We start from the raw sequence: 12,266 nt of genomic DNA on the forward strand, positions 1-12,266 counted from the left end.
CAGAATGGACCCGGTCGAGGGGTCCAGTTCTCTGTATCTACAAGCTCTGTTTTAGACCTGTGACGAACTGGGAAAGTTCTTAATGTTTTCTCTGAGTACTGTGTTGGTGCCTCAGTGTCCCCATGGCAGTTCTTAAGTATCTGGCAGAGCAAAGGGCCAGTGCACCTAAATGCCTGACACTCTGTCTCCTAGCAACTGATGGTCTGGGCCCCTCCTCTGCAAAGGTGCCAGCTGAAGGTATTGGAAACAAAGGGATCAGGTGACCTCCTGGCCCAGGAAAGGGGCTGAGGAGAGAGGAGGGGCTGGGAGGGGTTGTTAGTCTGGAGCTGGCTGGGGTCAAGGGTGGAGGGCAGACCTGGGGGTCTGGCTCACTGCCCCCCAGAATGGACCCAGCCGAGGGGTCCGGTTCGCTGTATCTACAAGCTCTATTTTAGACCCTGTTCCTGTCATTGAATAAACCTCTGTTTTACTGGCTGGCTGAGAGTCACGTCTGACTGCAAAGTGGGGGTGCAGGACCCGGTGGCTTCCCCAGGACCCCGCTGGGGTGGACTCGCTGTGGGAAGCGCACGGAGGGGCAGAGGATGCTAAATGCTCCAAGGAGAGACCCAGGAGGTGAAGAGGTGTGAGCTTCTTGCCCTGAACAAGTCTGCTCCAAGGGAGAGGAGGCTCCCCAAAGTCCTGACTGGCTTGGTGGGGAGCAGTTCCAGAGCATCACCCGGTGACTCCGTGACACCCGTCTTTCCCTATTTTGGCTTGCGTTCCTTCTTCCTTGTTGTTAATATGAATTGTGTATATATTAAAAAGTATCTAGTCACAATTTATCTTTTTAGTGAAGACTGAAGCGTAATAGGCATTAAACATCTCAGCCTTCTTGATGCCATGAGTTATTAGCTCTCCTTTCTGTCTAAGTTGGAGGGCCTACACTTCTGTTATTGTTCTCCTGCTCCTAAAGTATTTAAAGAACCTCTTCTTATTGCCTTCTATGTCCCTTGCTAGAGGTAATTTTGTGTCTTTGCCTTTCTGATTTTGTCCATGCATGTTTGTGCTGTTCTTTTGTGTGCACTCTAAGCAATTTGCCCATGTTTCCACTTTTTGTAGGATCCCTTGTAGGATTTTCAGGTCCTGATGGAGCTCTGTTGGCCTCTTGCATCAGGATAGCTTGCTATTATGCCTTTAACATTCTCTCCTTGATAACTGCCAGCTCTCCTGAACAAATTTTTTCTTTAGATTTTCTTCTCATGAGACCTTACCAGTACTCTGAGTTTGTTACAGTCTGCTTTTTTTGAAATCTATTTTCTTTATTCTGCCACTCTGATTCCTTCTTTCTGTAGAATTACATCTATCATTTCACGATCACTGTCCCAAATTGCCTTCAGCATTCGGATTTGTAACCAATTCCTCCCTATTGGTCAGAATCCAGTCTAAAATGGCTGTCCTCCTGGTTGCTTCCTCCTTCTGAAACAAAATCCTGTCCCAAGCACATTCCAAGAACTTGTTGGACATTTTCTGTTGTGATATCACTTTTTTGACAGATGTCTGGGCAGTTTAAGTCCCCAATTACTACCAGGTCTTCTCTTTTGGACATTTTTGTTCTGTGTTCTAGAAATGCCACATCCACCTCCCCTTCCTCATTTTGTGGTCTATAGTAGATTTCTACCATGACATCACCCCTGTTTTTTCTCCTTTTATCTTCACTCAGAGATTTTCAACCATGAGTGGCAGGTGAACGAGCCATTGTGGGAGGCTACCCCCAGGCCCCTCCTCCTCTATCTAGTCCCTGCCTCTCCCCACCTTACGTCACTGGAGCCCAGAGCACCCGACCATGGCTGCCGGGCCCCCCTAACACCCTCATCCATGGAGTGCTGGATGGGCAGCTCCAGCCCCCCCCCCCCCCCCCGCCCAGCTCTGGGCCTTGTGAGCACCAGCCCTGGGCCTTCTGAGCACCATCCTCAGCCTGCCTGCCCCAGTCTCTCTGCCACAGAAGCGAACTAGAAGCAGGCAGGAGGTAGCCTTGGGGCAGAGCATGGGTGAGGCTATGCCAGGGTGTCAGGGGAGGCACAGCCTCCCCCAGCCTATGATACCTGCCACCCAAGCTTTCAACAGGTCTGCCTCCCACCTAGTTCTGGACCTCAGAACACATGTATATATTCTTGATGTACAATGCAACACCTTCTCCCTATTTTCCTTGTCTGTTCTTCCTGTGCAAATTATACCCCTCTCTACCAATATTTCAGATATGAGATTTAGGCCACCAGGTCTCTGTGACGCCAGCTCAGTAATAATTTAGCTTATGTGCTAATACTTCCAGTTGTTCCTGATTTATTCCCCATACTCTTCGCATGTGTGCACAGACATCTAAGATGTAAAAAGCTCTACTGTGTCCAAAGTTACTTTTCAATTAGCAGAGTATTAATGCAGATCACTGTCTGCTCCCATGAGGGTTGGGAAGGAAAGGAGCCGTCTCTACTGCCCTCTTTCAAAGCAGGATGAATGTTAAGTCTATCACATTTCTGAACAATGTGTTCTCAAAACATCACATCTACAAATAATACTGAGGAATTAAAATCTGCTAACATACATCATTCAGTCATCACACTGCATTTTCTTAGACTTCAGAGCTCTTTGTATTATTACAAACAGAATGGTACAAATGATAGAGAAGCAGAATCTTTCAGTCCCTGCATAACTCTTTGACATGCTAAAGGTGCTCCTACCTTTCTTATTTTTGCATGCAAGGCTCACAGCATTATTGCTGTGCACAGCAAAAGAGGGCAGCTCTCGATTTCTTGGGACTATGAAAAGTGAAAAAGTCAAGGTCCTTTAGCAAACACAGAAAATTCTCACAAGAAGAAATTAATTTTGCAGGCCTGGTGGCAGATCAAACAGCTGCTTTGGATTTGCAACCTTGACTTTTTTTTCTTCACTAGGGCTGAGAGTTGGTTGTTTCTGTCTGTTTGCAATCTCTTTCAGTACAAGAATAAAATGTGATTTCACATTAAAAACGTAAGTGAATGGAGTAACCTGCTTGTTAATTGGTCTCTCAAGTTCAAGTCCTCACACTCTGGGCCTCTTTTCCCCCATACCTTGCAAAGTGACAGATTAATTCACAAGGTAAGTCTCTGACCCAAGATACCGAGCAAACTGTCACTTTAACGGTAGCTGTCATCCATCTCTGGTGGAACCTGTGCTTCTTTTCCCAAGTCCTCTCCTCTTCAGTCCATCCATCCAGTCCCTGGTGGACTCTCCTTGTCCCCAATCCAGGTTACACCAGTGCAGGTATTCTCAGATGCCACCCCTCTTGGCAAGCTAAGGGAAGGGAAGGAGCTGGGTAGCTGGGTCGCCATGTTTGTCGATGGGCAAATGTACCATTCATCACTATCCCTAGTGCAACCTGATAGTGCTGTTTCCCCCCAGCCCTCTCCTAGCAGAGTGATCGGATGGGGGTTTGTGTCTACGGATGGATTTTGTGTTTAACATGCGTAAGGGCCAGGTACCGCTGCCCATTTGACTGTGTTGGGAGACAATTTAATTGACAAAGATTACTGTAATACTTTGCTCTTACAGTCTATGGCCCCTTCTCTCTGTGGGTCCCAAAGGGCTTTGCAAACCTGAGTCAATTAAACCTCCTAATCCACTCCCTTTCACAGGGGTGGCATGTGAAGCCAGGGGAGTGAAGTGAATTGACCCATGTTGTGTAGAAATAGACAACCAGATCTCTCAGTGCTGTGCTTTCAGCACAAGACCATCGACAAAGTAGCTTTGCAAATTTGGGCAAATGCTTTATTTTCTTTATTTCCTGGCAATGGACAGGAGATGCTAAAGTATTTTTATTAGAAATCTTTAGTCTCTGAATTGTAGCATTTCATCATGAATCAAGGTCACTTGGTACAATCCAGTGCAAGCATTCTGAGCCTCTGGAGCTTAGGAAGGAATTTAGAAGGCTTTGAAGTGCTCTTGATCGTCAGAAGGACATCTGCAGTGAATGGGCTGCACTAGCAGGGCCAGAATTGTATGGTTGCACTGCTACTGTCCCAGGTTCCCATTGCCCTTTACTGCAGGTTCAGAGAAATGTGAGTTGTAAAAAGCTTAGCAATTTATAAGGTTTTCAGTGGAAAGTTAAATAAGCAGAGACTCCAGACTCTTCTCCTTACAATTCAAACATTCATTCTGATTGTGTCCAAACAAACAACGACTCCTTTATTAGGTACGCAAAGCAGCCTAACTGTTACCAGATTGTGTCTGGGGTCCATCCCGCACAAGCCAAACCAACCTGTTTTCAGGCTGGATCCAGATGTCCAGGAACAGCCTTTTCAGCTGCCTCCCTTCTCTCATTTGTTGATGGTATTCGGTGTTCTTTGCTAATTAATGGCTGCAAAGCTCTGCAGACCCTCAGCTGACAAGAGCCAGAGAAGTGGCTTATTATTCTTTATTGTTTGTACTGTCAGAGCCCCCAGAGGCACCAGTTAAGGGTCCCAGGAACCCATTGTGCCAGGCAATGAAGACTCGTATTACAGATTCAAAAACGTATGGTTTGCAATGGTTAGTAAAGGGTAGAAAGAGACCCTTGCTGAATCCCATCTGTCACTGAGCCAGGTGATCTCTACATGGGGTGTCCCCTGCACACACACAAACAGCCTATTCTGCATTCTAGGGCTTAATCAGCAGCACCCAGTTCTGATGAAGGAAGAGCCAGTCCGAGCGTCCGACTCAATATGAATGGGTTTTGAAGTTCCAAGAACCACTTTGGCAGACAATATACCTCAAGGGTTGTGCTCCTTTTTCTTCAGCTCCCCCCAGCAGCTGATGTGCCCAAGCCCAGCAGACGCAGGCTCTAGTACAGAGTCGAGAAGAACTTGGATAGCAATGGGGATTAGTGCCTCACTCCAGCCTTTCCCCATCACCAGAGTCTAATGGTGGGATCAATGCTGCCTCACAAGCTGAGTCTGTCTTCTCCATGGGCCACAGGAAATCCCATCCCCTGGGATCTGGTTGCTGACCTTGGTGTCATGAGCAGGGCAGAAGGAAATATCTGTGAGGATGCTCTCTTCAGGTGTTTTGGTTAGGAGGGAGAGGCTCCATTAGGCACAGAGCAGCAGCAGGCCCCCTCACTGATCTCATCATCTGGTACTATGGCTTCTCCTCCTGTGTGCCCTGGGCAGAACATTGTGGTGAAGGGAGGAACAGAGAGTGCTGGAGGCTAACCAGATTTGCTGCAACTGAGTTTACTTTGCCATCTAAAATGTCCAAAGTACTATCCTTATTAACTAACAAGAGTATTAAAAATGCACCTGTCACGGAGTGTGGGGGAGTCCGGCCCTGCACCCCTCTTCCTGGGACCCACAGTGACTCTCAGCCAGCCAGTAAAACAGAAGGTTTATTGGACAACAGGAACACAGGTTACAGCAGAGCTTGCAGGCACAGTCAGGACCCCTCCACCGAGTCCTTCTGGGCTTTCAGGGTGCTTGGATCCTAGCTAGGATACCCTGAATTCCGCCCACACAGCCCCAAGCCCAAACTCAAACTGCTTCCCTCCTGCCACTCCCTTCCTTTTGTCCCCTTCCTGGGCAAAGGTGTTGACCTTTCCCCTCCCTTACCTAGCTCAGGTTACAGGCTCTGGCATCGTCCATCTCCTAAAGTCCTCCCCTGCTCTCCCACTCCCCACACAGACAGTCCCTACTGCATCACATCTCTCCCCCCTTCGAGACTGAACTGAGCGGGGTCACTCTGCCCAGTGACCTGGGGAAGTTCAGGGTCCCCTCTCCGGGACAACGCATCCGCTGTCAGGTTGGCACTTTCCTTCACATGGACCACGTCCATGTCATAGTCCTGCAGGAGCAGACTCCACCTCAGGAGCTTGGCGTTGGCTCCTTTTATCTGGTGCAGCCAGGTCAGGGGAGAGTGGTCGGTGTACACGGTGAAGTGTCGCCCAAAGAGATATGGCTCTAGCTTCTTAAGGGCCCACACCATGGCCAGGCATTCCTTCTCGATGGCCGCGTAGCTTTGTTCCCGGGGTAGCAGCTTCTTACTTAGGTACACGATGGGGTGTCTCTCCCCCTTTTCATCCTCCTGCATTAACACCGCCCCCAGTCCCGTGTCTGAGGCATTGGTGAACACCATAAAGGGTTTGTCAAAATCTGGGTTTGCCAGAACTGGGTCGCTAACCAGAGCCTCCTTCAGCGCCCGGAAAGCCTCCTGGCACTGCTCAGTCCAGATCACCTTGTCTGGCTTCCCCTTTTTGCACAGTTCAGTGATGGGGCCGGCTATGGCACTGAAGTGGGGCACGAACCTTCGATAGTACCCCGCCATCCCAATAAAGGCCTGGACCTGCTTTTTGGTTTGGGGAGCAGGCCAGTCTCTGATCACCTCCACCTTGGCTGGTTCCGGCTTCAGGCAGCCGCTCCCCACCCGATGGCCCAGGTAAGATACTTTAGCCATCCCCACCTTGCACTTCTCAGCCTTTACTGTTAACCCAGCCTTCCGGAGTCGGTCCAGGACTTGTTTAACCTGGGACACGTGGTCCTCCCAGGTCTGGCTGAAGACGCAGATGTCGTCAATATACGCCACGGCAAAACTCTCCATCCCCCTCAGTAGCTGATCCACAAGGCGCTGGAAGGTGGCCGGCGCTCCCTTGAGGCCGAAGGGCAGGGTCAAAAACTCATAGAGCCCCAGAGGGGTGATAAAGGCCGATTTCAGCCTGGCATCTGCATCCAGCGGCACTTGCCAGTAGCCCTTGGTAAGATTCATAGTGGTGAGGTACCGAGCACCTCCCAGCTTGTCTAGGAGCTCTTCAGGCCTGGGCATAGGGTAGGCATCAGATACGGTGATGGCATTGAGCTTTCGATAGTCCACACAGAACCGGATTGACCCATCCTTCTTGGGAACCAGCACTACTGGCGAGGCCCAAGGGCTGGAAGACGGCTGGATCACCCCCAAAGCCAGCATGTCCCTGACCTCTCTTTCAAGATCCTGGGCAGTTTTACCAGTGACCCGAAAAGGGGAGCATCTTATAGGGGGGTGTGACCCCGTCTCCACCCGGTGGACAGTCAAATTAGTGCGTCCAGGCTGGTTGGAAAACAGCTGTCGGTACAGATGCAGCACCCCTCTGATCTCAGCGTGCTGGCCCGGGGTTAGTTGCTCAGAGAGGGGAATCGCCTCCAGGGGGGAACCAGCTTTTGTCCCAGGGAATAGATCCACTAAGGGGTCATCTCCCTGCCCCTCCCAATGTCCACACACGGCCAACACCACATTCCCCCTGTCATAGTATGGTTTCATCATGTTCACATGGTACACCCGACGGTGATGTGCCCGGTTTGACAGCTCCACCACATAGTTTACCTCATTCAGTTGCTTGATAACCTTGAAGGGCCCTTCCCAGGCGGCCTGGAGTTTGTTTCTCCTCACGGGGATAAGAACCATTACCTGATCCCCGGTGGCGAAGGCACGGGCCCGTGCCGTGCGGTCATACCAGACCTTCTGCCTCCTCTGGGCTCGGGCCAGATTCTCCCTGGCCAGGCCCATGAGCTCGGCCAGTCTTTCCCGGAAGGTCAGGACATACTCCACCACTGACTCTCCCTCGGGAGAGGCCTTCCCCTCCCATTTGTCCCTCATCAGGTCTAGGGGCCCCCTCACCCGCCTTCCATACAACAGTTCGAAAGGTGAAAACCCGGTAGATTCCTGGGGTACCTCCCTGTACGCAAACAGCAGGTGAGGTAAGTACTTGTTCCAATCTTGCGGATGCTGGTTCATAAATGTTTTTAGCATCATCTTCAGCGTCCCGTTGAACCTTTCTACCAGCCCGTTGGACTGGGGGTGATACGGTGAGGCCCAGTTGTGCTGGACCCCACATTTCTGCCATAAGGACCGGAGCAGGGCCAACATGAAGTTGGACCCCTGGTCCGTTAAGACCTCCTTGGGGAACCCCACCCGGCTGAAAACTGTCAGCAGCGCATCTGCCACTGTGTCTGCTTCGATAGAGGACAAGGCCACCGCCTCGGGGTAGCGAGTGGCAAAATCCACCACCACCAGGATGTATTTCTTCCCTGACCGGGTCATCTTGCTGAGAGGTCCCACTATGTCCATGGCCACCTTCTGGAAAGGTTCTTCTATGATGGGTAAAGGCCTCAAAGCCGCTTTCCCCTTGTCCCGGGCCTTCCCCACCCTCTGGCAGGGGTCACAGGATTGGCAGTACTGTCGGACATGGGTAAAGACCCCAGGCCAGTAAAAGTTCTGTAGCAGCCTCTGCCTGGTGCGCCGGATTCCCTGGTGCCCTGCGAGAGGGATGTCATGGGCCAGGTACAACAGCTTGTGACGGAACTTCTGGGGAACCACCAGCTGCCTCCTGATCCCCCATGACTCTACTTCCCCTGGGGGAGCCCATTCTCGGTACAGGAACCCCTTCTCCCACAGGAACCTCTCCTTGCAACCTCTCCTCATGGTCTGTACCGCACTAAGGTCAGCCCGGTCCCTGTGCTTCCGCAAGGAGGGATCTTTCTGCAACTCGGCCTGGAACTCAGCAGCTGGGACAGGAATGGGGACCAGCTCTCTCTTGCTGGCTGGGTCTGAGGCCGCAGCCTCTCTGCACCGTGCCCCTGGGCGTTCCCCGCTCCCTGAGTTAGGGTCCTGCACCTCAGGTCGAGTACCTTCCCCGTTTTTGGGGTGCAGTGCCATTTGCCGACTCTGACTACGAGTCACGACCAGGGCACTCTGGGTGTTACTAGGCCAGTCCTCAAGGTCCCCTCCCATTAACACGCCAGTGGGCAAATATTGGTGTACCCCCACATCTTTGGGGCCCTCCTTGGCCCCCCATTTCAGGTGTACCCTTGCCACGGGTACCTTGAATGGGGTCCCGCCCACGCCCATCAGGGTCAGGTAGGTGTCGGGCACCATCCGATCTGAGGCCACCACCTCGGGCCGGGCCAGCGTCACCTCTGCGCCCGTGTCCCAGTACCCAGTGACCTTCCTCCCATCCACTTCCAGGGAAACAATGCACTCTTTCCGGAGGGGCAGCCCCGCGCCCACCCGGTAAACCAAAAACCCGGAACCGGGAGCATCCGTAGGTGGTATGTTGCCAACCCCCCTTTCCTGGGAATGTAGCCCCTCCTCCGATTGGGTTTTTACCCAGTCCACCCTCTGCGGGTTGGGTCTGCTTGGTCTGTCCCTGAGCTTGGGGCACTGGGCCCGTATGTGACCTCGTTGGCCACAGCGATAGCAGCCCATATCTCGTGGGTCCCCTTGAGTGGGTCGGAGGGACCTGCCGCTGGATGTTCCCCTTTTGGGGGGGTTCTCCATAGGCCCCCTTTGGGAGGTCCCATGTTGACTCTCTCTCTGCGTTGAGGCAGGCCTGCTCCTTCGAGACTCCTCCCTGCCATCCCCTGCCCGACTGTCCACAAATTGGTCGGCCAGCTGGCCTGCATGCTGCGGGTTCTCCGGCTTCTGGTCCATCAACCACAGCCTCAGGTCGGACGGGCACTGCTCGTACAGGTGCTCCAGTATGAATAGGTCAAGCAGGTCCTCTTTAGTTTGGGCCCCAGCTGTCCACTTGCGGGCATACCCCTGCGCCCGGTTGACCAGTTGTAGGTATGTGACCTCACGGGTTTTACGCTGGCTCCGGAACTTTTTCCGGTACATCTCAGGAGTCAGCCCAAACTCACGGAGCAGGGCCTGTTTGAACAGTTCGTAGTCCCCTGCCTCCGCCCCTTTCAGTCGGCTGTACACCTCCACGGCTGTGGAGTCCAGTAAGGGGGTGAGAACTGCGATCCTGTCTGCAGGGTCAACCCTGTGCAGCTCGCAGGCATTCTCAAAGGCCGTCAGGAAGGTATCTATGTCCTCCCCCTCCTTCCGCCGGGGCAGCAAGTGCTTATCAAAGCTCTTTGTAGGCTTGGGTCCCCCCTCACTCACCGCAGCCGGAGCCTCACTGCTCCTCAGCCGGGCCAGGTCCAGCTCATGTTTACGCTGTTTCTCCTTCTCCTCCCACTCACGCTGGCGCTGGTTCTCCTCATGTTTACGCTGGTTCTCCTCATGTTTACGCTGTTTCGCCTTCTCCTCCAGCTCTCGCCTCTTTAACTCGAGCTCCTCCCGTCTCAGCTCCCTTTCATATTCCAGCCGCATCCGCTCCACGGATGCCGAGCGTCGCCGGGAGGATCCCCTGCTGGCCGGGGGTGTCACGGTGCCCTCGGTATACACTGGGCTCCTCCCCGCCCTTCCTCTACGCCTAGGAAGGGGGGGTCTCGGGAAGCCCTCGTCCGCCGGCTGACCACTCCCAGCGGGGACAGACACTGGTGCCTGCGCTGCATCTGCCCAGCTGCTTCCCTCAGAGACAGGGCTCCGTTCATTCATGCGGTCTCCCTGCTCCAGCTGGGCAATCAGCTGGTCCTTGGTGCGTCTCCCTGGGTGCAGCCCCCTCTGCTTGCACAGCTCCAGCAGGTCGCACTTGCGCCGCTTGGCATACATCTTCCTGCTGACCACTCACAGGCCGGGGTGCTCGCCGCTCCCCACGGTTTCCAGGGGGACCCCTAGTGCACCAGCCCTTCTTGAGGTCACCACCTCTCTGCCAGGGTCGAGCTGCAGACTCCTCCGCCCCTGGGACCGCTCGCTGCAATCCCCCGGGGGACCCTGTTACTGCAAAGTCCTTCTCACTGGGCACACACTCCCAGGGGTTAACCACCCCTTCGTTTTACTGCTCCCCAGTCACTTACTGCAGGAAGCGCCGTCCACGGGGTGCAGTATCTCCCGCCGCTGCCACCAGTTGTCACGGAGTGTGGGGGAGTCCGGCCCTGCACCCCTCTTCCTGGGACCCACAGTGACTCTCGGCCAGCCAGTAAAACAGAAGGTTTATTGGACAACAGGAACACAGGTTACAGCAGAGCTTGCAGGCGCAGTCAGGACCCCTCCACCGAGTCCTTCTGGGCTTTCAGGGTGCTTGGATCCTAGCTAGGATACCCTGAATTCCGCCCACACAGCCCCAAGCCCAAACTCAAACTGCTTCCCTCCTGCCACTCCCTTCCTTTTGTCCCCTTCCTGGGCAAAGGTGTTGACCTTTCCCCTCCCTTACCTAGCTCAGGTTACAGGCTCTGGCATCGTCCATCTCCTAAAGTCCTCCCCTGCTCTCCCACTCCCCACACAGACAGTCCCTACTGCATCACAGCACCGAGTCACTGGACAAGGGCCCCAACAGAGAGACAAATTGGACAACTAATAGGTTACATAAGTGCCAAGGCTTGGTGACAAGGTGACAGCATGACACAGTGGAGTCTGGGCAAATGGATTGTTCAGTAATGCCCAGAGGGTCATATTTTCAGTGTCTCTCTTTGCAAGGGGGACTCATCACAGTCAAATGAAACGTGACTAGGGATGTTGGTGTCCCAGGAGGTTAGTGATGGAATTGCTGACATGGCTTCCAGCATTTCCAGAGGGTAACTAAGTGTCTTGGTTACTTTTCCAGGCAGCTGCTGCACAGCCAGCACCGTGGTCTGATCCCTGTGCTAAGGGCTTGGCAGAACCCACCCACTGAACAGGGGAATCCCCTGCAGGTTCACAAGCACACTGCTTCTTGCTCCCCACCCACATCAGATCTATCCTAAGGCTTCCTCAGAAAGTTGCCGTCCCCTCCTGAGATCTCAGACTCTAGAGCTGGGGAGATTTTCCTGGAACGACCAGAGAGTGCCCAAAACCACAGTGTCAGCTCCATCCCGACACCAGCCTAGAGTTTGCTCTTTAAAATGCCCCAGATCTGATCCAAGAAGCTGCCACTCCTTTGAGGCAATGTTTCAGCATTGTGCATCCAAGGAGGGGCAGTGTGGGTCTGAGGCATTCTGCAGAACAGGGCCCTGGCACCAGCTGCAGATGGAAAAGGAGCAGCACATGCAATGGGCTAGATGATTTAGTTGGTGTTGGTCCTGCTTTGAGCAGGGAGTGGGACTAGATGACCTCATGAGGTCCCTTCCAGCCCTGATATTCTATGATTCTATGATTAGGCTGGTGAATGCTTTGTTCCCATAGACCCTGCAAAGTGCTGGGTGCTGCAGAAAACACAAGGAAGCTCCTTTCCTGCCCTGCAGCGCTCACACGGTCAGACAAAACGGAAAGTGATGGGAAAGGGGCACCACATACAAGCAGCGTGGTCAGGGGGTATTGGCCATGGTAGGGCTATGGACCATCTCCAGGTGTCCCACAACTTCAGCACAGCAGGTCGGCTGGGTTTTGAAGGTGGAGCGATTGGTGCCCTTGGTGACCACGCAGGCATAGGGGTGGCACAGAAATGTGTGTGG

General features: G+C 53.3%; 1 protein-coding gene and 1 long non-coding RNA gene across 2 annotated transcripts in view; both read right to left on the reverse strand.

The window, feature by feature from the left end:
- The window catches only part of LOC127058491 (uncharacterized), a 211,900-nt gene extending 201,451 nt beyond the window's left edge, over positions 1-10,449 (reverse strand). The window contains exon 1 of the mRNA XM_050968607.1: positions 9,381-10,449. Within this exon, the coding sequence (XP_050824564.1) occupies positions 9,381-10,449 (1,069 nt within the window). The remainder of the gene's footprint in view (positions 1-9,380) is intronic.
- The window catches only part of LOC127058510 (uncharacterized), a 254,531-nt gene that overhangs the window by 210,757 nt on the left and 31,508 nt on the right, over positions 1-12,266 (reverse strand). The gene's annotated exons all lie outside the window — the stretch shown is intronic.

This window comes from Gopherus flavomarginatus, chromosome 9, assembly GCF_025201925.1.
Source record: "Gopherus flavomarginatus isolate rGopFla2 chromosome 9, rGopFla2.mat.asm, whole genome shotgun sequence".
Lineage (NCBI taxonomy): Eukaryota > Metazoa > Chordata > Testudines > Testudinidae > Gopherus > Gopherus flavomarginatus.